Genomic DNA, 26,721 nt, shown 5'->3' on the forward strand with positions numbered 1-26,721 from the left:
GGTTACACTCAAGAGCTGGTTATTTATAAACGCTAATTCTGGTTTTTAAAAGACTCCTAAATACAGCCAAAGTATTTGTCTGGCCAATGTTTAACCTCATCCATTAGCCTGCGCTTAATTTTAACCGTTTTCTGAGTGTTTGCTCACTTTTAGACTCCTCTACTGTTTAATCGACTAATATTAGGTGCCTGGAACATTGCTGCAGCTAGAAGCCTTGCTGTACAGGTTTTAATTACAGCTGTGGGAAGACCATTTAAGAAATAGTGAGCTTTAAACATTCTTCTTTTCTGGCTGAATTAATTACCCATCACTTGATAGAGGTTTCTGTAAGTGTGTTAATAAAGATAATAGCTTTATGTTGCACCTGAAATAAAACACCTGTAATGGTTCCAGCAGAGAGAGACACACACTTACTACAAAGCCATTATCTATTAAAAGTTAATTACTGCAAATAACACACACAAAATGTCTCCTGTCTCCTGTCTCACACACACACACACACACACACACACACACACACACACACACACACACAATCAAATGAGATGTTGGGTGAAAAGGCCCGTGCTGTTATCAGATATAAATGACCCCCTCCACCAGAGTAGACTGCTCAGGTTACTGCAAATCAATACACAGCAAATTATCAACACACACCCGCTCATACAAGAAATACACACAAACATGGAGACCAGCAGCTCACACACACGCGCGAGACACAAACATGATTAAGAGAGTCATTGCTTCATCATTAATCAATTACTGAGGGGTGAAAAAATGAAACTCCTCTCCTCCTTATCTCCTCCTCTCTCATTTAAACCTACTGTTTCTGCTCCTCCTCATTTCCTCCAGTTTGAGCTAAAGCATCCTGTTTGCAAACAGATGGAAACTTTCCAACATAATGAGCAAACAGAGATTAAAGGCATCTATTATGTTTAATTTTCTGTCATATCTGCTGTTTCAGATGGATTTAAATATGGCCAAATAATGACATCAGTGCGTGCAAAAGCCAAAGACAAAAACTGAACACTCAGTTTACCTGCTCACATGTGTTTTCTAATTATAAAAGGATGAAAACATGATGGTGCTTAAGTTTTGAGATGTCTTAGGGTTTAGTTAATATATCTGAGTTTTGGTTACCTTCTCGCCTTCCCCTGCTTCAAGGACTTTGTATACCAGACATTAACCTTTTGGTTTTCTAATCATTGATGAAATCTCTCTTTGCCTCCTGCACTCTGTACTAAAGACCTATCTGTGGAGAGAGCTGGTTTTCCACGTGCAGTCATAATTATGGTTGGAAATCTGTTGAACGCCTTGGGCCGTGAAGGCTACATGCAGGGGTGGATTAATACAAAGTGGGATGGATGGATGGATGAGAGTGGGAAAATGAATGAAAAAGAAGATGATCTGTGTGAAGGAGGCGGTGGAAGAAAGGATGTGTAAAGCTGGGGTCCAGAGTAAAAACCTTCATCTGGTGTAATCAAACAGCTGCTGAGCTGATCAGTTTAGGTTTTTCGATGTACCTGACATTTCCCTGTACGGACATCGTAGAGGGCCACTGAACCTTGGCGAGCTCCGACAGCGATGCGGTGACTGCGGTCGCAGTAACCAACCATGTAGAACCTAAAAAGGTGGACAGCAAACACACATGAACATTTAACACTGTGTAAGGGAAGATGTTTAGCGATGAAGGAAGATTTCATTCATCCATTTTCTTCCTCTTGTCCAATTCTGGGGGCTCACCCCCACCCCCGCCTCAAGGTTAATTTTTATGTAAACAAACAAACGGAAACACTAATAGCACACTGAGGCTGACACACCTTAATGTATGAATATATTCTTGCATATAGACTGATCTGGTTAATCCACCAGCACTGAGGCTGATGTCCGAAACAGGCACAGACACAGCAGTCAGGGCCCAGCTCGCCTTTCCCAGCCCCTCCCAGTTTGAAGATATTACTTGGGGTTGAACCTGATGACAAACTTACTTGCAAATAGCAGGGAAACATTCCTGCAGTCCTTTCTTCTTCACCAGAGAACCTTCAATACAGTACATGATGATATCCATCACCTAAGGATCAGGAGAACAGTTTTTATTGTAGTTGAAGTTAACCTATGTAGCTTGTTTCCATGTATTAAACACTTTTTATTGCCAGGGTCTGAACAGATCATCTTCTCTGACTCTCCTTTAGTTTGGTTTATAAATCCAACCCTGAGTCATGGGGTTGACTAGCCAGCAGCTTCTGATTCAGCACTTTCAGGTCTTTTCTGTTTTGGATGATGCTAGCTTTCACTGGCGTCATTAATAACAATAGTTGTCTAAGGGTAAAAAGAGCTCCTTTTTTATTTTGGTAAAGTCAAATACTTAATTGAATTATATTATGCTTGTGTCCTTTGCTGGGATTTTTGAGAACGTTATCTTTCATCGATCCCAAATATAGTTCGAATTACTTCAACCAGAAGATCCACGACGTCTCCAGGCATCTTCTCAATCAGGATGTCGATCACTCGCAGGATCTCTGTCTTGGCTCTGGCCAGAGTGGTCGTGTGAATGTTCTGCTGTGACTGAGAGTTCGCCTGAGCAGCGTTGTGCCGATGAACCTGAAAAGATATAACACTTATATTTATAAGAGCTGGAGAGGGAAAACAGTTGGTGAGTACCTAATAAGATGGCTTTGGTTTCAGCAGCTGGTAAAGAAGTCTGAAAACACACCTCTTTTGCAATGGTGGTGATGAAGGCAGGCGGCCGGGCGGTGGCAATAAGAGAGAGGGCGTGACGGGCTGAACGGGCCGAATCTGCTGGAGGGTTGAGGGGCAAACCCATGGTGACACTGTAGAACGAGGGAGTAAAATGTATCATTCAGATGTTTGAAATTACTGTTTTAAAAAAACAAAATACTAACAGAGACAGAATTAATGCAAAAAAATACTAATGCAAAACAACAGTAACAACAGAGTTTGACTAGCAAAGCTCCAACTCAAAGCCCTGCAGCGGTCTGCAGCATACCCCGGAAACCCTCGGTTGCTAGGGAAAGGTTTGTAATCCCTGATTGGTTGGTGAGTGGTTGCAGGAGGTTGCTGCCAGTCACAAGGGGAAACTGGTCAAAATGTCTTACTGCAGCCAACACATTTTAAAAGGGGCAACTATAACTTTACAGTTTTATGCTTGGAGAGTAGATGGCAAGTTTTTGCAGACAAGCTGGCAACTTCCATCCAAACTACAGGCAACTGCAGAAATCCGCTAACAAAAGCGATCACAAGGAGGTTTTTGGTGCAAGGCCTTATTTGGGACCGATTTCACCAAGCCACTGCCATCACTCACTCGCATACTTGTTTAGGAATACACATTTTAAACAAACCATCTACCAAAGTGAAAACAACAATCTGGGTTGCCAATACCTGTTTATGTTCCTCTTATTCTTCATAGACAACAGATTAGGGGATTTTTGCTGTTGATACTACAACATATCGCAGTACATTGATGCTGAAAAGATGGCTATGGAAGGCAATTTTTTTGCTTGTAAATTGTGACACTTTGAATGAATGTAAAATTGATTTGGTTTCAGTTTTTAAACAGAGCCAAAGTGTGTTTCCCAGCACTGAAAATTGAATCTTCCATCTTTGGTAATTATGAAGTTATGAGGCCTTAAAAAAAGCCATAGCACCAAATTTGAACCCAGGACATTCTCATTATTGTTTTATGTGCTTTTGCTGGGATTTGTTGACAATAAGAAAACCATGCAAGGCTTATCTCTTAGAGATTTTACAAATCTAAAGGGGGACTTAGACATTTCAATCAGCCACTTTAGGCGAGTGGAAGAAAACAAGACAAATCTGAGGAAAGCAACGGCGAGATTGAGTTTTACAAATATATGGAGTGAAGAGATTAGCCAGCAGCTTATAATGTCAAGGCCAAGTCAATGGGAGCCATTCACCAGGCGACAGCATAATGGACTCCCACAATGCAACAGGAATTAGACACACATACACACACACACACACACACACACACACACAGACACCCCTCAGAGACTGTATGTGTATGATGGTAAGAGAAAAAAAGACTACGAGGGCGAGTGAGGCCACCTTGTTAACAAATGGAGGGGGAGAGAGAGAGAGAGAGAGAGAGAGAGAGAGAGAGAGAGAGAGAGAGAGAGAGAGAGGGAGGGAGGGAGGGAGTGATGGGTGGACGGCTGGGCGAGTTGCACGATTCATCTCCTCTGATTACACATCACAGCCGCAGATCTCGTAATTAATACCGGTAATATATCGGCAATATATCAGCAATATTGAAATGTTTAATTTCATTCAGAGAGGTAGCTGTAATTGGAAACAGTCACAGTGTTGATATAAGGCAGCAGGAGTGCAAATGGCCAATTGTGCCGAGACCGGCTGAGGTTAATAACCAGCGTTTAGCACATGTAATGAAATAATCTGGGTTACCATTAGAGTCACAGGAGACAGAGAGAGACACACAGAGTCATGAAACAAAACTAAACCCAAGAAAATATTAATAAATAAAATTAAATATTAAAATTGGTCTATTTTAAGAGTGTTTCATCATCCAAACTAGCAGCCAGCAACTGTCCATGAAATAAAAACAAAAATTCAGCATTAAAGTGGTTGTACTGAAATGGATTAATGAGTCCAGATAGAAAGGATTCGACTGTGATGAACTTTCAGTGCTGATATGAAACACACACTCAGGGCTTACTGTGTGTGTGAGAGAGAGAGAAGCTGGCAACATGACTGCATTCACAGCCAATATCACGCTGACATTATCCAGTCGATACCAAGTCACACACACAGAGCGAGGACTGGAAGTATTGATTTTTGTGTGCGAGGGAGGAGTGAATAACTCCAGTCACATGACCAGAATCCACGCTGCAAGAAGCCAGCGCTGTGTGTATATGGCTGAGTGACTTCCAGGGACTCACTGGCTTACTGATTGGCTTTCTCACTGAGTTGCAGATGGGGTAACTGGACTGTTTACAGACTGATTTACTGGATCGTTTCTGAATTGCAAGATGTGCCTCTAGTTAATGCACATTTGACCTTTTCTATGTAGACTGATGACCCTACTTTTTACTGGGGTTGGGTGACTGGAATTTAACTTTGAACTGTCCAGATTTATTAACAACCACCCAGCTATATTCAAAATGATTCCTTTAAATTTTCAGGAGCAACCCTTCTTGCATTTATTCTAAACGTTCTGCAGTTCTTAACAAGTAGGGCTGAACATGTGGAAGTTCTCAGAGTCATTTGGTCCGACCACAGGACTCGCTATAGACAGTACAAATGATGGATGTAGCCACCAGTGTTTTCATTCTTGCCATCTTGCTGTTTTTAAACCAGGTTCGAGGAGTGATGCGCGAGCTTCAAGCTGATTGGCTAAGCATATCCTGTATAGTGACAGTTACAAAATGAATTTCATATTTTTTATTTAATATCACCTAAAATTGAGCGACTGAGCCCATAAATTAGGTAGGAAACATTTTACAGAGGTTTGGGCAGAGAGTAATTTTAACAGATTTGTACCAGACCAGAAGTCTTTTTGTGTCACCCCTTGGCGACAGTTAAAACGAATGCAGATTCAAGACACTATAAGATCCCGGGGTGGTGATTTGTTTACTTTGTTTACCGTAATAACTGAGTAAGTATGCTGCAGGGAATTTGTGTGAATATGTTGATCAGCTCAGGATGTAGAGCAGGTCATCTATTAATCTGCTGGCAGCTCCAGTCTGCATGCCAAATATCCTTGGGCAACATACTAACTCCAAGCTGTTAGACAGAATGTTAGAAAGCATTTATGTAGACAAAACATAGAAAAAAGTGCTTGTAAGAATGGGTATGTGAACGGTTGAATCAGGCACGTTGTATAAAAGGTAGAGAAGGCAGAGCAAAAAAGCCCTATATAAGAACCAGTCCATTTGCCATGTCCGCACTCTGTCTCTTCTGTTCTACAAGGAGTGTTTTGAGTTATGTTTTGGTCATCATTCATAGCTTTTCATAAACATCAAGAACCAAAAAATATTGATAAAATGAATAAATGGCAGCAAACAATTCAATTAAATGGAAAGAAGTTCAATTTATTAAACCTTTTTTTTTTTTTTTTTTTTTTTTAAAACAGCTTAATCTAAAGGTAACAGTTTTTATAGATTTAAAGATTTTTAGACCAAAAAAATAAATAAATAAGAGATGGATGCTTAAAAGCTTGGCGGTGTCCAATCTGTGGAGGGTTAGCTGGCGTGTGCTGACCCGTTCACATAAACTCTGACATGGGCTGGTCACGCATCACTGTGTTGGTCTAAATGGACTGACTAACTGGTTTTCTCAGCTGCTTAAAGGCATGGTTTACTGACTGCAAATGTACCCACAGACTGCAGAGAGCATGGTGGAGAGGTGGAGAGTAGGGCAACCTTTGCAATCTTTACAGCAGACACTGGCTTTTTCAGTGGTTAATTATAATTTTTTCATTTCTTTTTTGACATTTTGGAATAATATTTATGATATTCCTGAGTTTCTGACAGCCTTATCTCAGGTCTGGGTGGAATTTGCACAAACACACCCACAGATCAAAACTGATCAGTAATGGTGACCTGCAGTTCCCAGATTTTTGTTTTCCCCTTTAGGGTTCATGAGTTGACATCCATGGTGACAACAACATGTACTTATCTCTGCATGACACACAGATCGCCAAAGCATTCATTTACCCCTGCATGAGAAACGCAATCGTTCAAAACTTGTAGACAGACAAAATACAGTGTAAAAAGATGTATTTGTCCCTGCAAGACAAACACATTGAAAACACGCATTTATCCCTGTGGTGGTCTCTGATTGGATGGAGACAGGGTGGAGATTCAAACACCCTCAAAGTTTTAGAAAACTTTCTATATAAATGTGATATCTCTGTAGATATGTAGTATGAAAGCGGGCTTAAATTCAGAGTGATCTTATAGATGGTGCAAATGAGAACAGAATTTAAAGATCCAACAATCACTGTGGAAAAAGCTTTAATCAGGATACCCATACAATAGTGCATGGGCCACAAGAATAGATACTGCAGAAAAAGCTTGCAGTCAAATCTTGTTTGTAACAATCCCACACAATTTTAGCATAAAACTATTTGGGGGTATGGAAAGATGCCAAGCTTTTCTCTTTAATGTACATATTGCTGATCATGGTAGAAATCTCAAAGTAAAAGTGGCTTTGACTTAAGGAATAAAAACTACTCAGCCTGTGATTATATGCACACAACCTACTCCATTTCCAGTCAGCCATGCTTCTCTTTGTTTCATTACATTAATTGGTTACCACTGAATTCTTTATGATTTTGTAGGCTAGCTATGACTGACCACCTGGGTAAAACACTCTCTCTCTCTGTCTCTCAGAGAGTAGTTACCAAATAAGCACTCATTAGAAAAAAAGATATGCAGAAAACACTGAACCTTAAAGAAGAAGACAACAGCAGAAGACCACACGGAGTGCCCCTCATGCCAGCTAAGAACAGGAAACTGAGGCTACAGTTTGCATAGGCTCGCCAACACAGGACAACAGAAAATTAGAAAAACGTTGACTGGCCTGACAAGTTTCAGTTTCTGCCGCAACATTTGGATGGTCAGGCTTTGGTGTAAACTACAAGAAAGCATTGATCCATCCTGCTTTATTCTGCCTGTGCAGTGTCACTCATCCTGTCCACCCCTTTATAACCACACTGTATCCATCTTCTGCTTTCAGCGCAGTGACACAAAGCTGAAATATTCGGGTTTATTGAACATGATAATGAGTTCAATGTGATACTGTCATGTCAACATTTAGCAAAGTCTGTGAGGAATGTTTCCAGCACCTTGCTAAATCATTGTCACAAAAAATTAAAGCAGCAGGGTCCAACCTGGTACTGGGAAGGTGTGCCTAATGAAGTGGTGGCCAGTGAGTCTAAAGGGAATATGGATTATTACGACCCATTAATCATGCGAAGCTACTCTAGTAGCTTCACCACATTCTTTGGATATGAAATTATACGGAATAAGGAATGTGTTAGCGTTTCCTGGAGATGGCACTAGTGTTTTATACCATGTTGTATGTCTTGTACTTTGTGTTGTATTTTTAATATATTGAGAGTTTGTGTGGCTGCTACCTTGGCCAGGTCTCCCTTGTGAAATAGATTCGACCACAGTGGAACTTTCTGGTTAGATGCACAGAGGTAAACACACAGAATAAATACATAAATAAACGAGAGAGAAAAAAAATGCCAATTCTATATGGGTCAGGTGGAAGGCGCAGATTGATTTTTCATGAAATGACCCTGAATATTTTCTGTGTATTTTTATCAGTTATTTTTTTATAGTCTAGTTATCATTATTATTATTATTATTACTACACTTTTTATTTAAGTTAAGTAAAATATGTCTTCACACTTAGCTTTAGTTAGTAGTAACTATAATAACCCTGGTAGGGTCAGGACACACCGATGACCTTCACATAAAAGTAACTCAGGTGTTTATTCAGACAGTAAGCAGACAGGCAGAGCATATAAAGGTGTGCGTCTGCTGAAAGCAGCTTTTACCTCTTAGAATGGATTTCTTGAAAACTGTGTGGAGTCTGCTGAAGCAGTTTCTTTCCCTTTCTTTTCTTTTTTTTTTTTTTTTTTTGGCTTGTGTGTCTGAAAATATAAAGTGCAAGTCTTCCACACCGGGAGCTTTTTCAAATCTCTACCTATTGAAAAGGGATTATCCCACATACACACACAGCTCTGCGAGGAGTGTATTGACAACTGGTTGGGTGGATCAGGGACAAAAAGCCTCACTGCAAGTCAGCTGCATGGAAATACATCCTCAGAGAGAGAGCGGAGAAAGAAAGAGTGAGCGTGTGTGCTCTCTTTTAGCCAGTAATGCATTCAACTCCTTGTTTCTCTGTCCACAGAAAAGAAAATTGCCCAAGTGAAGGAATACTGAATACTGTGTGTGTGTGTGTGTGTGTGTGTGTGTGTGTGTGTGTGTGTGTGTGTATCCTCTCCGTATGTATTATAATGTACTGATGTGATTACTGTGCGTTTCATTGATCAGCCCTCGTGCTGTTTACTTCAACAACACCAGGAGGCAACACCACACACCTGCAGACTTCACATTATTAATTATGCATGGTCATGAACTCCGTGTGTGTGCGCGTGTGTGTGCGCGTGCGTATTTTAAGTTTTAGTATTTACTTAAGCTCACCACTAAGTTGCTGGGGACTCTAAACTAAAGTATCTAAAAAAGAACATTTGATACTGCAACACTTCTCCTATAATGTGACTCCTGAACACAAACCACATGATAATAGCTTAATTGAAGCTCTCATTAGTGCTACTGCTTATTTTTGCTATACCTTAGTTTAGTCTCAAATGTGAAATTTTTGCCTATGTTGAAAAGGTTATCAAAGGATTATTGGGACAGCTGTTACTATAAGGAGACTTGAGATGATCTTTCTCAAACTGAATGTTCAAAAATCCTTTATTTAAATTTATTTTCAGTTTCCAGTTTAGTATTTTTTCTGACTGTTACCCTTAACTTTATTTTTCATTTCTTATTAATTTATTTAACATTTCCCTTTTATTAATCTGAATTTATTTACTGGCATATTATACACATCCATATACACGTTACAGGGATTACTTACCCATCAACTGTGTTATTAAATTATGCATTTTGACTGGACATCATCTCCATGTGATGTGATTATATTCGCAGAAACATGTGATTTAAGGTGGAATAAATGTGTAAAACTTGGGGTTCTGTAAAAAAAAAATAATAATTTTTTTTTAAAGACAAAATTATAACAATTATGTCTGCCTGTTTTTTTTTAATAAATTTTTTATTGTTGTCTTGTGTTGCATCATATGTTTTAAAGGTTCATGAAGATTGTTATTAAAAGAACAAAAGATAAAACAACATCAGTGAGGTCGTAGCTCACTCAGCACATAATCCCTCACAATTTCCAGGTTATTACCCAAAAAAGTCAAATATGACCTTGATCTTGACCGCACTTTGCGCAAAGAGCTCCTAAAGTGACCAGTGTGTGTCAGTTAAAATCTGACCAATGCTCCAAAAGAAGTAGTAAATATTTAAATTGTGGAGGGATAGACAAGCACTTCACCAGGGCATAAGCTTGTCAGCAATTACTTGAAATATAAAATTACTAAAAATATAAAATGACAGAGGTGGTGAAAAGAGATGCACGTCAAACACAGGAAATTTTCAAAATAAAAGACTGTGCAAGGGGGAAGGGGGGGAAAATAAAAATGACGCTCCTGAGTCATTTCCAATCACCTGGTGTGATTGGAAGCACTGTGAGGATTAAGTTGCTTGGAGTCAAGCAAATTTTTGACTGCTATTTTTTGCACTACTGGCATATTCAACTTTATCTACTGTATCAATGTTTTTTCACTGTACTGTAACTTATAACAATATTTTTTTGCATTAATTCTTGTGTGGCTCTTATAGGCATCTTCTCTTTCTATTTGACTGAAAATGTATTCCATTAAAATGGAATTGTGTCATTTCCCTTCCTGACACACCACTCTGCAGCTTTCCTTGCTAGAATACTTCACTGACTTCAATTTATTGTGAACAGCCCAACACAAACCCTAACCGGGACCCCAGAAACGATGTTTCGCCTCATTAGGACCTGGTTTGGGTCCCCATGAGGACTAAGGTCAGTGTTTATACTGAGAGAGGTCCCAGGGAGGTAACAAAAATGAACGAACACACGGACGGACACGGACACGGAGACACACACACACACACACACACACACACACACACACACACACACGCAGACATATCTATACTCATTTAACCAGACTGGGCCAGCTCGAGTTTCAGACTTAATAGGATCAACTCATATTGGCCAGTTAGATTTCAGCAGGGAGGAAGACGCACACGCGCTGCTCTTTGTATCATACATGAAGAAGAAGCCACTGAATTAGCCTCTCTGCATGACCCCTGACCTTCGCTTGTGTAAGAAGCTGCTTCAAACCACAACCTCACTTTGACTGCATGAAGGCAGCCACGACCTCTGACCTCGACTCTGCTGCCAGTAATGTTGATGGTTGAGTACGTGAAACCGGCTCTGCTGACATCTGTGGTTTTACAAAGTCTTGTAACTCAGCAAGTCGGAGTGTCAGTGTCTTTACCGTTTGCTCATCTTAGTTCTCCAAAAATATTTAAAGGCATTATCTAAGCTGGGAAATCAAGAGTCCACACACTGGCGCTAATATTGCGTACTTTGTTAACATCTGATCTTGTCTCTCACCTGATTAAAGTCTAACGGGTTAATCTTGTCTGGAGCTAGAGACTGCAGGGCAATCTGCTCGCTTTTCTAGATGGAAATTTTTAAGAGCCACTTTAAGTGGGGCACAAAATGCTAAATAAAATGAAGAAAAAGACAAATGTGTGCATAGAGACAGAGGACTCTCGTGTCAGGCCAACGCAGACATCGTTACATCATCATAATGTCTTGAAATCAGATTAGAGTCGGGCTTCCATAACTCACTGTGTCGGCTATATAATGTTCGTTTGTGTGTGTGTGTGTGTCTGTATTTGTGCGGATGCATATGTTTGTATCTATAGGATATACTCTGGAATCTGAGAGGGACGGATACAATTTAACAAATGAACAAACAGGAAGTGAGTACAGACAAATTGTCTGTTTTCAGTCACTGGAGAGAAAGTAAACAAATGCAGAGCGTTCAATTTCCAGATGCAAAATTTTTTTTTAGATAAAAATTACCAAATTATGTGAAACACCGTCAAATCGGTGTGAATGTGAAAATACTGTGTGTAAAAAAAAGAAACTATTTGTTAGTGAGGGTCCATTTCAACCAGTCTGCCCTTACAGGAGAATCAGTCGGTGAAAACACCAACGACCACTGCAGCCTGCATGAAACGACGACTCCTGATCTTTTAGTAGTGTGTCTTTAGGATGCCTTCATGCCAACACAACAGACCAACACTATGACACTTTTAAGGACTCTAGTATACATGCAGTTAGACTCTCATGATGATTTCCATGAAGATGAAGGCAAAGTGAGCAGGAAACTCTTAAAACTGTTTTACATTTATCTTGTCAGCATCTTCGGTCTGATATGAAACATTTTTTAAAAAGGCAGCAACTTCATTTCTGTTTAAGCAGCTCGTCGTGACTCACTTGGCGAGCTGCTTCTCGGCGTCGGCGCACAGCTCCAGCAGTCCCATGAGCACCGCCGACACATCCATGTACGGCTCCCACACGGTGAAGCCTCGACCAATCAGATCGATGGCAGTGCGTCGGATGGTGCTGTGGGCAGGCAGCTTGGGGCTGGGGGGCTGCAGCAGCAGGAAGGTCAGGGCCTTACCTGCAGAGAGAAACGAATCAGAGGGTTTTATCAGAAAACAGCAGGAGTTTGAAATCAGCCTGTGAGGGTTCAGCATCAGACAATACTAAAGAATACACACAGTTACCCTCTTATGCTGGAATTTTTGTCAGCTTAAGGACATTAATATTAGCTTTCATGATCCCATCAGCTCTGAAAAGCAGCCTCAAGCTGCACCACAGGCGCAATCTTAAACAAAGAAAAGAAAGGAAAACATTCTCATAAAGACAAAATATGTTCTGATATTTTTGGTGAGGTTTTGGGTGAAAATAGTCCAACACACACACTGACAGACACACACTCGGAGGATAAAGACAGCAAGCGGGATGGAGGTCACTTCATAGCTGACCTGACATTTGAGCCAGTCTCTGTGGGGACAGACTGACCATTAAGACTCCTGACAAAAATCCCCCCCCCCCCCCCCCCCCTCCCCTCAATAACGCTCTCCTTCCACCACCCTCTGTGCTCCCCACCTCACATCTGTCTGTCTTTCCTAGCTCGTCTCACCCACCTATCTTTGCAGGCAGAGGTCCAAAGATAACACCAAACGAAAAGAGTTTCATTTGTTTCATCCTCTTTTTTGAGTATCATGCATTTAAGTTCTCATTTTATCTACTGTGAAGCTGAAAATCTGTCTTTTGTCTGTTCTCTTCTGCCGCTGCTGCAGTCACAGAAATCAATACGACCCTTTGTGTGTTTTCACTTGAAATGCAAAAGCTAAATAGGCATAAAATGAAGAAACATACGATATAAAACAGATGATTTACTTTAGTTATAATCCTGTGGTGGCTCTAAAGGTCCACCGGTCTCCAGACGCACTCGGCTAATCGCATCACCAGGATCTCCTGGCATTTCATCATCAGCCTGCCTTAAATGGCAAACCCCCTTCCTTATTGGTTTACATCTACACACACAAAAACCTTTGGATGGGTCTATGAACGGTATGGCAAGAGGTTAACCGTGTAAGAATAGCAGCTATCTACAGACAGTGACAGCATTGGCTAATGTTGTTAGCTGGTATTGTTAAGACAATAGGGTTTATATTGGCTTGTGAGCTCTGCACTTTCAAGGCTCCAATTTTCGCTTCACAACCACATTGGTTTTTTGGAGCCAGAAGTGACAGTCTTTGAACGAGGGAGTGAGATGAAAGTAATAACACACCAGAATATCAAATAAATCATAAAAAACCTAAATGATACCTGGAATAACTCATGCGCAGACTCGCAAATGTCAGCTTTACTGTTTACTGGAAAGGAAAGTTCAATTCTATACTTTGAACTGGAACACTCCACTTTGATAATGTTGTTGGTGGTAGCTGTTAATTTAGGACTTGCTTTTTAAGTCCAAATGTTGTCACATTGGATTAAAATTATGGGAAAAAAAACAAACAAACACGAGAGAAACTGCTAGCTTTGAACCTTCAAGTCTAAAGACCAATAGGTGACACGGTAACTATTTCAATCTTTCAATACAATTCACCAACACCCTAAACACAATATGAAAGGTCTAGTTTAGTAACTTTAACTAATTGAAATGAAGTCAATTTAACTGGGCAGCACATGCCAGCAATAATACAAACTTAGCACTTCAAGAAAATAAGAAAAGTTGCCTTTTAAAAAAGATTCACCCCTCTGTGTAATTGTTATGATGGGGGAAACAAAACAATTTGTTGTATGAGGCTGTAAATATGTTTATTTCTGCTGTAAAGGTGGTCAATTTAACATTGGAGCCTATGGGGATCGCCTAACTTTTGGAGCCTCAAGTGGTCACCAAAGGAACTGCAGCATCTCCTTTATTGCCGCTTGGTGAAAACAATGAAGCATGCAGATCAGGTACATTTGTGCACTTTCGACCCCCAGCAGGTAAGCAAACACTGACGTGAACTCAAATCTATCAATGTTTTTATAAAAAGCATCAATAAGCTTAAAAACTGCGGACTATAAATATCAGCAGAAATATGGGGCTCCGTGACCTCTGACCTCCACTTAGTGATCGTTACAAATAACAGCCGCACAGAAATCAATTACACATGAGTTTCTGGCTTTTTTTTAAAAAACACATTCATGTGTAAATGTTCAGTATCAACTTTCTACTCATATTGACAGTTTTATTTCAATCAAAATCAGTGAAAATAGAAAATAATCTTTAATGACAGTTAGAAAGACAATAGTGTGCCACTTAAAAATGTTTCTGGGAGATTTAGGGATGCTTCCAAACAAAGATGAGCATTAATTGTCCTCAAACAGGCTAAATGTTATAACTTTAGTGGTTTTCTTAGTGTGAATCCATCAGAGCAGTGAGCCAGGGGACCGATTCTCTCCACCTAATGCAAAATAGGCTTTAGAGGTCATGAGGTCAAAGTTCATTAGTGTGAGCAGCAAATGTGGGTGGGGTGTGAGCATGACAAACCCTAAGGGAGCCCACTCTGACCACAGAGCCACATTTGCGCTTCGAAGCCTCATTATTTTACTTTTATTTCCTCGCAAGACAATTAAAGACAGCCGTTAACAGTCAGCGGTGTAATTGGCAGGATCGAGATTCAAATTTACAGCCCCTCCCCCCATTCCCAGCGAGAGGAAGGCTTTGACTCAGGGTTCATTTCTCACAGCGGACATCTTTGTTTAAAGGCAGCACCGGGCTCCCAAATGAACTGATTGCTATTGACAAAGCATCAGTCGGCCGTAATGAGCTGTTAGTTAGGGCAGTAAACATGTCACATTAACACACAGAGGATGATTAGAGGAAGAGGAGGAAAGAAGGAAGGAAGGAAGACGGAGGGGGAGAAGTACAGTGTGTGATATAGTGACAGATTGGTGACGTCTAAAATTTACCAGGCCGAAACGAGCGCTAACAGGCTTTGTGCTTTCTTTTCTCCATCTGCTAACTGCCCCTTCTCCCTCTCTTCCTCTGTTTGAGCTTAAATGCGAGGTGAAGGTAAATCAATGCTGGGGACTTGGTTAGTGGATGAGAGCTGGATCAGACTGGCTGCAGAGTGCTTGAGATAGACGGAGAGGAAAAACAAGACAAAAAGAGAAAGAATGAAGGTTTTAGCTCATGTAGAGACGCTGTGCACCTACATGAGAAGTGTAATGTAATGTCCATCATTACATTGCATAACCCTGTAGTCAGTCTCACCCAGTCTACATCTGGTAATAACTGGCCTGCAGATCCAGATCATCAGGATATGACAGGCATGCATTATGCCATTTTTTCTGTGTATTATTGCCAACGTCTGAAAGGATTTTAACAAACGAACGACCAAATGATGAGATCTTTCCTGATTCTCTATGTGGCTACATCACTTTTCACAAGTTATCTGCTGTTAATGTAATTTCTTCCTTGTAAATTTTCCAGTGTTTGAGGGTTTTTCCCCCCATAAATGTACAACTTTGAGCTTGAAAGTTTCCAACATTTTCTCCCCTTCTGTTTGTTTCTCAAGTGTTGATGAAGAAACTGTTCTATTTCTTGTATCCCACTCACAGCAGCACAGACATTTCTATCTTCTGTTACCTGCTTCTCCCTGTTAAATGTCCTACAACACAAAGTAAAACTCAATTTCCAATCAGCTCTCATGAATGTTTGAAAATGCCACAGATCAGACTTGAGTGGGCCTCAGAGGGGACTCTGAGCATTTTGACATTTACTGTGAGCTTTTTATTGTCCAGAGACTGAACACACTGATGTTCAGTTTGTTTCTCCTATCCTGCCCAACAGCAGGATAATTCCTCCCCCTTCCCACCGCCATCATCAGTCCATCCGTCCATCCTTAAGCTCGATTCTCCCCCCCACCCCCACCCCACCCTCGCCATATGAAAACATCAATCTATACTACAGGCTACTGTACCCTCACACTCTCTAGGCGGACAGCTCTCATTCATCACACACTGCGCTGTACGCCAACAACACCGATCCATCTTTCAATTTCATAACAGAGTGAGGGAGGAAGGGGGGGGGGGGGAGACAACAAACTGAACAAGAGTAGTAAAAAGGAGGAGGAGGTAGGAGTAACAAAAACCTATGGAAAGAAGAGAAAGCATAAAAACATCCTAAACTGTGCTGCAGTGTATACATAACCAGGCTAATTATGACCATAAGATGACCCAATATAAGAGAATATGTGCACACGCACCCTTCCACCATTTAATTACAATCTACTAGTATCAACTATATCTGATCTTGAATTCACCACTTTCAAGTCAAAATAGAAACTTTAAGACCTTTAAGGCCTAGCAGACCACTTCCTGTGTCCGCAACATCTAACTTCATGGGAAATTTTGCTAATAGAGAACATAATACTTGATTTTTCTGCTAAAAAAAACAAAAAAAATGCATATTGGCTTTAAAATTGATCAGCGCCGTTTTGGGCATTTTTTGTAAAAGACTGAAAAATAGAAACCAAACATTAGCCACACAGGGTTGTTAATTAACTCATTTTCCATATAAGCATGGCTGAAACTAGAATAAATCTTAAGGAGTAGTTTCAATGTGTTCATATTCATATTTACATGTAATGCTGATGATTGTTTTAAAAAGCAGTTATAATTAATAGCTTTTCGGTGTCTCCAGTCGTGAAGTATGGCTCCAGGAAAGCAATTAAATCTGGAGTTGTTTTCATCTCATGACATGGATTTAAGGTTTCTGGTGCGTGTGTGTCCACACAGGTGAGCCGACTGCTGTGTGCAGGTCCAGCTAAGAAGCATCACGCTCCACAGCCTATCGGCGAGAGCGCAGGCTGTGTCACCGGGCGGATGCCCCCCCCCCCCCCCAGAGGCAGCCAATCAGAGCACGGGAGCAGTGGGACGGAAGAGCACCTCTACTTAGTGCAGGTTTGATGCCCACCAAGGTCCACCGCTGCAGGCACAGCGTGGCACAGGGCCGGGCTCGCCGAGTGTGTGTGGAAGTCAGCACCAAGCTCCTTAAGGTGTCAAGCTTGGCAGGTGAAAATCAATCCCATCTCTACTCACCTCTAATCCTGCACTGAAGTTTCTACTATGTCAGTTGTGGAGTTGTGGATGTTTACGGGGTGTCTTTAGGATGTTTTTTACTTCAGTTTAGTTGGCTAGATGCTTTTAAAATTTGATTGGGTTTAAGTTGGGAACCAATTAAACCTCATAAAATAATAATAAAACTGTGCTATTGGTGGCTTTTGGAGCATTTTAGTGGAATTACCTGACAATAACTATGGGCTTGTATGTGGCACAACCAAGAAAGTTTATTTTTATTTGTTTGTCACTTATTAATTAGTAGGTACTGCACTATACAGTCACTTCTGGCTCCAAAAACCCAACACAGCAGCAACCAAAACTCTAACGCTGAGCAAGTAAATTCAGTAGCGCAGAAATGGGCAAAAAAAAAAAAAAAAAAGAAAAAAGAAAAGAAAAAAACCGTTACAGGCTTCTGAAAGCTGAAAACACACAGTCCTGAGAGTCTCTACAGGTTAGTCTCATAAAGCAGTAGGACACAACACACCTGCTGTGGTGACACCTGCCAGGACTAGAGATTTACTGCAGAATTTACACAAACATAAAAATGTAAAACCTATAAGCACCACAGCCATATCCATCCAAAGGTTTTTAAGATTTCTCTTAACCTATCAAACTAAACAAAATGTGCACATCTTGGTGGTCCATTTGAAGAATTTTGGGCTGCAAATTTAACCAAATAAATTAGATTAGATAAAACTTTATTAATCCCTCAGGTGGGTTCCTCTGGGAAATTCGGTAAATGTGTTATCATGAGTGTGTTTGCCGTTTCTGGACTTACAGGTGTGTCTGGCCAGGGAGTAGTTGGACGATCCTCCGCTGGTCAGTCCAAAACCTTCGGGTGCCTGTCCACCAGCTCGAGCCCGGGCCGAGCCCTTCGGGGGTTCGATCTCTGCTCCAAATTCAGCCCCAATGACTCCCAGAAGGACGATGGCAGTGGCCTGTTTACGGCGCTCCTCGTAAGAGTTGGAGATCTTCTTCGCATTTGGCGGGAGGTTAGACAGACAACCTTAAGAGAGAGAGACAGAGAATATTGTTGGATTGTTTGAAATATTGCCTAAACAGAAAAGAGATCAACATACAAACTCTATGTTTAGAGAAAGAAGTACAAACATATAGTCAAAAATCTAAAAACTAGCATGAGAATTTTTTAACACTGCCCCCTTGTGATGGTAAACAGCTACAAAATGTAGAGATTCCGCTGTAAAGCTTGCCACCACAGGTGTTTTCAACTCGGAAATAATTTATTCAGTATGACCGAAATAAGTGACTGAACCCAACAAGTCAACAGGAGGTCAGGACTGAGGACTGGTTCCTATAAACCCCGGGTTTACCGCAACTACAGGTATCGCCCCCTGGTGACTATTTAAAAACACAACAGGTTTAAGGCCCTTCCAGAAAACTCCAGAAAATTACGATCATCTGGTTGAGGTATTGTTAAACTTTCTGTGTTTGAAATTGGAATTAACAAGTCTGAATCTTAGTTTGACCAACTCAAACATCTTTTGCCAAGAACCTCCAGGCTTCTTTCAAGGCCCTGAACCATATAGTTAAACGTAATCAGGAGAACCAGAAAACATGGATTTTATTTCCCTTTTCATGCATTCTATTGGTTTTTAGACACTGCATTTATTTTAAAAGATCTGTAGATCGATATATATCATTCAGATCAGTGTGAGGACCATATTATTATTGAGTAATTTTTTTTTTTTGTTTTTTACTTTTTAATTTCTGTCCTTCCTTTTACACTGAAGTGAAAAGTGGTTTGAAAAAAAAAAAAGAGGGGGGGTCTCCAGTGAGCTGATCACAACTGAACAGGCACACGTCTATTGTCCTGGTATTAATCATCACACACACACACACACACACACTTCATTGTCACGCTGAAAGCCTTTAGTCACAGTGCAAACACATTTACACACAGACGGTCGTGTTCACAGACCTCTGGAAGGATTTTGGACATGTGCAACTGTAGGTGTGTGTGTGTGTGAGTGTGAGTGTGTGTGTGTGTGAGTGAGAGAGAGAGAGAGAGAGAGAGCGAGCGAGCGAGAGTTTGGGGGGGGGGGGGGGGGGGTGTCTTTTTATTGTGTCCATCAACACGACCCCAAAATAACCTCTTTTGTGAGCACGTGTGCGATGGAGTCTGCACAGTGGGGAAACTCAGTGTGTGTGTGTCACAGTAGGAGATGAGAGCTCCTTACACACTTTGGATCAAAGCCCCAATAAGGACTACATAAAAAGTGTGTTGAGCCCCACACACACACACACACACACACACACACACACACACACACACACACACACACACACACACACACACACACACACACACACGCGCACACACACACACACCTCCCTCCACCCTCTGATATCTAATTCTTATTTTTCTCTCTCTCTGGATGAGCAAGCACAGCATTGTTATGAATTTGTATTGCAGGGTGAACAAGCACTCACTCACAATGAACACACACACAGATACACACACCCACAAGAAGAGGTGGCGTGAGCGAGCACACTTGGTGTGTTGAATAGAAACCGAGTGAGAGGGCTAGCCACTGCTGGGTCTGCATCCTGTCCATGTTCATGGCCCTTTCCATTACTACAAGTGTAATGGAAAAAGTGTAAAAAAAAATTAATTAATTAAAAAAAAATTACCACCCAAAACTAATGTACTTACTTTTTTTGTTGTTTTAAACAGATGATTTTATATGCCACTTGCTATTTCTGAAAACACTAAAAAAAAAAAAAAAAAAAAAAAAAAAAAAAAAAAAAAGCTTTTTATAGACCAAACATGGAGAAAATCCAGCATTATGATTACATTACAGGTTCTGGTTGGAGCGATCCTTCCGCTTGCAGCAGAACTGAACCAGGACTACCATCGCCCGCTGTAGTCCAAAATGGTAGAGCTGGAGTTGGTCCCAGGGAAAAGCCACAACAGTGACCTGATGGTTCTTATGGTTTCCTGCTAACTGCAGGAAACATGAGAAGGGAATGATCTGTGCCTTCCAGATATAAACCGCTAAGCTTCTAATTAAACAATTTTATTTTGGTCCTGAAATACTCAACATGTTTAATTTAAATAGACTGTAACACACATATTATGAACGGGGATAGATTGATATGGCCTTTTCAGAGCCAATAATGATAATCGATATTACAGAAGACCGATAACCAATATCAGAAAAATAATAAGACATTTGCTGTACAAGAAAACAAAAATAAAATTAAGAATAAAACAATTTTTCTTCAATAATAAAAATTTATACATGAAAAAAAAAAACATTGCAGGCAAGTAGTTATTTAACGCTCTGCTTCTTCATTCCCAATTACTTTTAATAATTCATTAGCAGTAATATATTGATTGTAATGACACAGATAATCAGACAGTATCATCAGTGGCTTTAGTGATCTGATAATGAAATCAAGTCGGCCAGGTAAACCACAACCTTCAGAGGTGTTATCTGGACATCAGAGTGTAGTTAGATCCACCTGGATTAAAAATGAATATAAGAGTCACCATTACTGCATTTTGGACTATGTAAAAATGTGGTTTTGTTTTATCCCCAGGGTGTTTCTTCTCTGTCCCTTGTTTTGAGCTCAGGACCCCCTTTCCCCCCTCCTGCCTCCAATATTTCCATACTATATCTTGATGCTCTTTATAATGAGATTGCTTTAGGCCAGCTGTCATTTGGAAGAAGGCCCAGCGGCCGCCTCTGATAAATGGATTACAGATGGCATCCATCCCTCGGGCCAGACTGGGCCAGTAGATAACAGAATTAGAGATAGACTCCCAACCAGAATCACTAAAAAGTTCAGGTTAACAGAGAAAAGTGAAAGTAAAGACAGAGAGACAGATGGGGGACGAAATAAAGGCATTTAAGTTTTTAGTAGACAAGGTTGGTCAGAACAACCAAGCACAAGTACATTCTTGGTAATTTCATTTGTCTAACCAAAGTCTAACCAAAATACTCTTTGGAACTCCAAAGAAAGACTTTTTAGCTCTGCAATAACTTTGAGCTTTTCTCAGCTGCATTTTGCTGGCTATTACCAACTTTAAGTGCCGTAGAGCAGCGGTCCCCAACCTTTTTTGCGCCACGGACCGGTTTATGCCCGACAATATTTTCATGGACCGGCCTTTATGGTGTCGTGGATAAATACAACAAAATAAAACTAGTACCGGTACTGAAAAAAAGAAGATTTATTCATAACACACGTGAAAAGACCCAGGAAAACAGAGTTAACGATAAAAGCGATAACAAAATAACGCTGAAAACCCTGAAAACCATACATTTCACACCTGAGCCTCAACTCTTGCGGCCCGGTACAAAACGACTCACAGAGCGGTACCGGTCCGAGGCCCAGGGGTTGGGGACCGCTGCCGTAGAGTGCTCCTCATTTTTGAATCAGAGATGAGGCCCAACAGGTTGAACTAGCAGGTAAACAGGTTTTTGAACTAATCCTAACTGTTTGTACAATCATGAAAGTGACGAGCTGATAATGACCAGCTTTGATTTGACATGTTAAAACCATTAAAACGACTTGCTGGCTGGTGAGATGTGAGGCAGTATCACTTCCTGTCCAGTGTGTACCTGCTGCCTCGGTTTCTGCCCGCGTGCACAGTGTGATTGATTTTTGAAGCCTATCGATCCGCTTCCTTTGCGACCAGCAGATCTATTATAATGACATTGTATTTAAATCCTATTTGTTGGGCAAGCTGCTCCCAAACATAACCCAATAAACTAAAGAGGGGGACGGACGAGCTCCCCTCTGTGCGCGCCTCCGCTTGGTTAAATCTTCATAAAAACCAGAAATGGATTGGGATAAAAAGGCTTTCTGGCTGAAATGACATTATCCATAAAGGAAGGAATCCATTAAAAAAAAGGGCAGGACGGTGTAATGCAACAACCTGTGGAGTCCATGCAGTTAAATTATGGACGTGTCATAAAAAGGAGAACAACTGAAATGTCACGGAGCATTAAAAAAGGCTGTAACCTTTAAGAGGTAGCTTTATTTCAATGATAATAACAAGAAATATCACTAGAATGCCTTTGCTTTTAATTTTATTTAATTATATTTAAGTAATGTTATTGAATGTGCTGTGAGGACTGAGGTCAGCTTGCTTGTAATTTGACAGAACTGAAAGGGTTTTTTTGTTTTTTTTATAATGATTAATGATGACTGATGATGGAACAGAGAAAAACCACAAAGCTGTGTCCACAGGAATAACGTCAGGACCTCATTTTAAATAAAATGTAAGAATAGTGCTTGAAAGGAAATTCACATCAGAAGAAAGAAACTGAAAAAGACTGGAAGGAAGGAAGGAAGGAGGCAAGACCTAAAAGAAGGAAAGAAGGAAAGATCCAAAGAAAGAAAGAAAGAAAGAAAGAAGGAAGAAAGGAAACATTGAAAGACAGAAGGAACACTGTATGAAGAAAAGAACGATAGAAGGAAGAGAGAGAAAAAGAAAGCCTGAAAGAAAGAGGGTCAGATCAAAGGACACAAGGGAATAAAGAAGGACGGAATGAATGAATTCTGAGTGGAAGAAGGAAGGAAGGAAGGAAGGAAGGAAGGAAGGAAAGGAACACTAAAAGAAGGAAGGATAGAAGGAAGAAAACGGAGAGAGAGAAAGAGAAACCAAAAGGAAGGAGGAGGAAATGAAGAAAAGAAAGGAAAAAAAAAAATGATGGAAGGAAGGACGAAACCAATGCTGAAAGGAGGAGGGAAGACTGACAGAAATAAAGGAAAAGAAGGAAAGCTAAGTAAATAAAGGACCAAAAGGAAGGAAGAAGGACAGAGAAAAACCAAAAGACTGATGGAAGGAAGTAATATGGAAGACTGAAAGGAATAAGGAAGAAAAAAAAAGAAAGAAGAAAAGCCCAAAAGAAAAAGAACGAATGAAGGAAGGAAAGAAAGGAGAGGTGTTGTCTGATTGACATGAAGTTGTAAAGGGGCTGCTGACAGAAAATAAATGTTTTTGATTATCAGTGTTTCATTTAGAAATTTAAACAGATGAATTGATTGATCATATTTAATTTAAAAAACAGCTTCACTGATCGTCCAGACAGACATCTGCTGTGGCGACTAAAATTAAACGCTGTCTAAATTTAATTTAACCTTAACACATTTACACCACTGAGTCAAACACTTTCATTCAGATAAGCAATAATTTAATAATAATAATAATAATAAGCAATAATCAATTACAAGTAACAGTTAGTATAATACTGCACTATGTTTATTTGTGAGACACCCAGATCAATAATTGAGCTGTATTTTTTAAATATCTTATATTTCTGGTAATCAAAGCTACAACCCTCCCATCCCTGCCTCCTACTGCTGCAGCTACAGCCCTGCAATCTTCCCATCATGCACCTCAGCTCTGCCTCCATTGGTAATCAATGGGAGACTGGTAAAACCTGATCACCAGGGACTGAGGGAGGGGATCAATACCAGCAGAAAACTGATGTGAGAACGAAGGAGAGGGAGGAGGTGGAAGAGAACGACAGACTGAAGGAAAAAGAAATGAAGAGCTCAAAACAAACTCCCGAGCACGGCCTCGAGGGTTACATTTCTGTCCGTTAAGGAAAAACTTCCATAAAACAAAGAAATCCCAGGCTCGTGGGGAGGAGGGAAAGGGGGAAACTGTCCTTACAGCAAATGTCAGGAGACAGAAAATCTGGGCGAAATAATTGAAAACACAATTAAGTTGATAGAGAAAAAAGATTCGAGTCCTGAAACGGTGGCTGCCCTTCCAACCGGCCCGAGTCCATCTGAAGGTTAAGTGTATTTTATTTGCCATCTTAAGACAGAGACAGGAGAGCTATCTGCGCTCACCAGCTTCAATTAGACGAGGGTACGGAGGGAGGGTCAGCGGGGAGTCCACAAGACACACCACAAACAAACTGGATTCAGGTTCATAAGAGGAAGCAAGCAGCCCTGAACCAGACTGTGCTGATCATTCATCAGATTTCAGACTTTTATTTCCTAAATGGTTCAAATTCCTTCCAGAACAGACGCGTGATCAAAGCAAAGCACTTCACAGTGTCACCACTCAAACATTAAAACCAGTATTTCCCCACATATAAATTTAACTGGGCACACTGGCCACATCTGTTGTTTGTTTGGTTTTGTTTTTTTGTTTGTTTGTTTGGTTTTAAACCTTTAACTTTAAATGGAGACAAGCCTTGCAGTTTTAGTTATTGTTCTCTCAAGTCTTGGCATTTAGAGGGAAAAATAATTATTTTAACTGACACGTATTAAAATTTGTAATTTTTTACCTCCAAACATCCCCTTTTTTTAAAAAAAATATTCAAAACATAAGGTTAGAGCTGGAGTCATCACTAACGACAGCATGAGGTTTAAATTATCCTGGATCTGCTCTGAGACGGAGGAGCACTCTAACCAGAACCCGCAGCAGGTCCAGAGCTGGTTCCTGTGTCGCTACACCGAGCAGAACATGGAGTAGAAGGTGCAGTCCAAGTCGGTGGAATTGGAGTTCGTCCACAGGATGAGAGACTCAGAGAGCGCTGGCTTCATTGCTTAGTTATACCTCACAAAGAACTTGGCAAAAATAAACAAAAAGTAATGATACTGGGAAATATTGTTCCAATTTTAACTAAGGATCTCAGTCTCTTTAATCAGTTCTTCAGGTTTAATTTCTTTTTGGTCTCTATGCTGGGTCATTTAACACTTAACCACATCACATTGATCTGATGGCTAGGGCTGACCCAGGCGTGGCCTGTATAACTTTATTATTATTATCATTACTATTATTATTATTGTTCCCAGCATTTCAGACACTCTACTGCTTTCTCAGCAGAAATAGATGCAGAGTAAACGCATGAAGGAGGAGTCTCCCGTTCCTCCTCCCAATCACATTAACTTCTCCGCACTTCATATTTCAGTCACACTGTATGAAAGTACAGTTTGGCAATATTGAGAGCCTGAGGTCTTATTTTTTAATCCTCCATTATCAGTTATGTGTTTGTTTTGCAGTTTAATTTCCCCTCCGACAGGTTTTTAATACAGCTAATACTTTCGGTCCTCTGCAGCTGTCACTTTCATGCTGTTAATGGAGCAGTCTGAAAAATGAGTCTGGATGTTAATTTCACTAATGCAGAGACAGTGGACGGCCTCCACTGCACAGCGTCTTCATAAAGGAGAAATTATTTTTTATTAAAGCCACCGCGCCTTGGTCACACTCTCCTCTCGATCACAGATGAATCAAAGCCATGTGACAGAATTAGATTTCAGCTCTGCCAAATGAAAAGCATCACAACTTGGAGAAGGTAGAGGAAAACAATTTTCTCCACAAATGGAGGATGGGGGGGCCCTTTTTTTTTTTTTTTTTATTTATATGGAGGGAAAAAACGGACTTAATCCCCAGAGATTTGGAACATTTAAATCTTAAATTACTGATTGAAAAGAAAGCAATGGTCAAACTTTTAGGATGCAGGTGGGCTACATCTCAGGTCTGGGCTGACTTAAAGAAGGGCCACACAATAGATGCATAGACAAACAGTGAAAAAACAAATCCATAAAAAAAAAAAAATCAATTAATGTTGGGAGCATAACACCTTAGTTGGATTAGATTTTGAACAAACTTGGATACTGTTTCAAGAACCAAAATCTTCTATTAAAAAATGTTGATTTGATGTGCGATCCACCTGAACCTCAGTCACACGAAGGAAAACCACGGCATGATCGCAGCACCACCAGAATAATTGCTGTTGTGTACGATGAACTTTTAATGCTGTTGCCTTTAAAGTTGTTTAAGACGACAACTTAAAATTGACTTTGACGTGTCAAGATGGTGATAAAACAGCAATAAGACAGAGTGAGTCTGCTACCAGTCTGCAACTGAATGGAGTGAAGTTGGCAGCTACATGCATAATAATGTAGTGATCAACTATGATAAATCCATGAAAATCACAAATCTGATGCCAATTTACATGAGCTAATGACTGCTGTCAGTGTCCAGCCAGAACCTCAGACTGGAAACTGAAATTAGTGATGTAGCTGCTGCAGGACTAACATTTCACTGCAAAACAAAAAACAAACAGGCACTCACCGCCCATCTGGTTATATAAAGGAATATAACCAGAATACAAAGTGTTGGCAGCCAGCTGAGTCGAGTCCCCTATTGCAAAGAGATCCTAGATCAATATTTCATTGATCATTTTGAGTGTTGGCTAATTTGTATTGCATTTACAATACATGAGATTTATGTCTAGCATGGATACTTTTACTTGCTCCTTAATGCACATGTTCTCATTTCTTAACGTCTAGTCACATTTCGTTTTACATATTTGAACTTGGACTGAGCAGAAAATCTACGTTTATTTAACGTGG

At 40.4% G+C, this 26,721-nt stretch overlaps 1 protein-coding gene across 3 annotated transcripts in view; it reads right to left on the reverse strand.

The window, feature by feature from the left end:
* Positions 1–26,721, reverse strand: part of LOC120747473 (WD repeat-containing protein 7) — a 101,735-nt gene that overhangs the window by 12,125 nt on the left and 62,889 nt on the right. For all 3 annotated transcript variants that reach the window (XM_040053373.1, XM_040053374.1, XM_040053372.1), the window contains 6 exons: positions 18,152–18,379; positions 12,184–12,370; positions 2,711–2,828; positions 2,449–2,598; positions 1,986–2,068; positions 1,521–1,620 (listed from right to left, as the gene is read on the reverse strand). In XM_040053373.1, the coding sequence (XP_039909307.1) occupies positions 1,521–1,620; positions 1,986–2,068; positions 2,449–2,598; positions 2,711–2,828; positions 12,184–12,370; positions 18,152–18,379 (866 nt within the window). The remainder of the gene's footprint in view (positions 1–1,520; positions 1,621–1,985; positions 2,069–2,448; positions 2,599–2,710; positions 2,829–12,183; positions 12,371–18,151; positions 18,380–26,721) is intronic.

This window comes from Simochromis diagramma, unplaced genomic scaffold (genome assembly GCF_900408965.1).
Source record: "Simochromis diagramma unplaced genomic scaffold, fSimDia1.1 OVJJ01000596.1, whole genome shotgun sequence".
Taxonomy (NCBI): Eukaryota; Metazoa; Chordata; class Actinopteri; order Cichliformes; family Cichlidae; genus Simochromis; species Simochromis diagramma.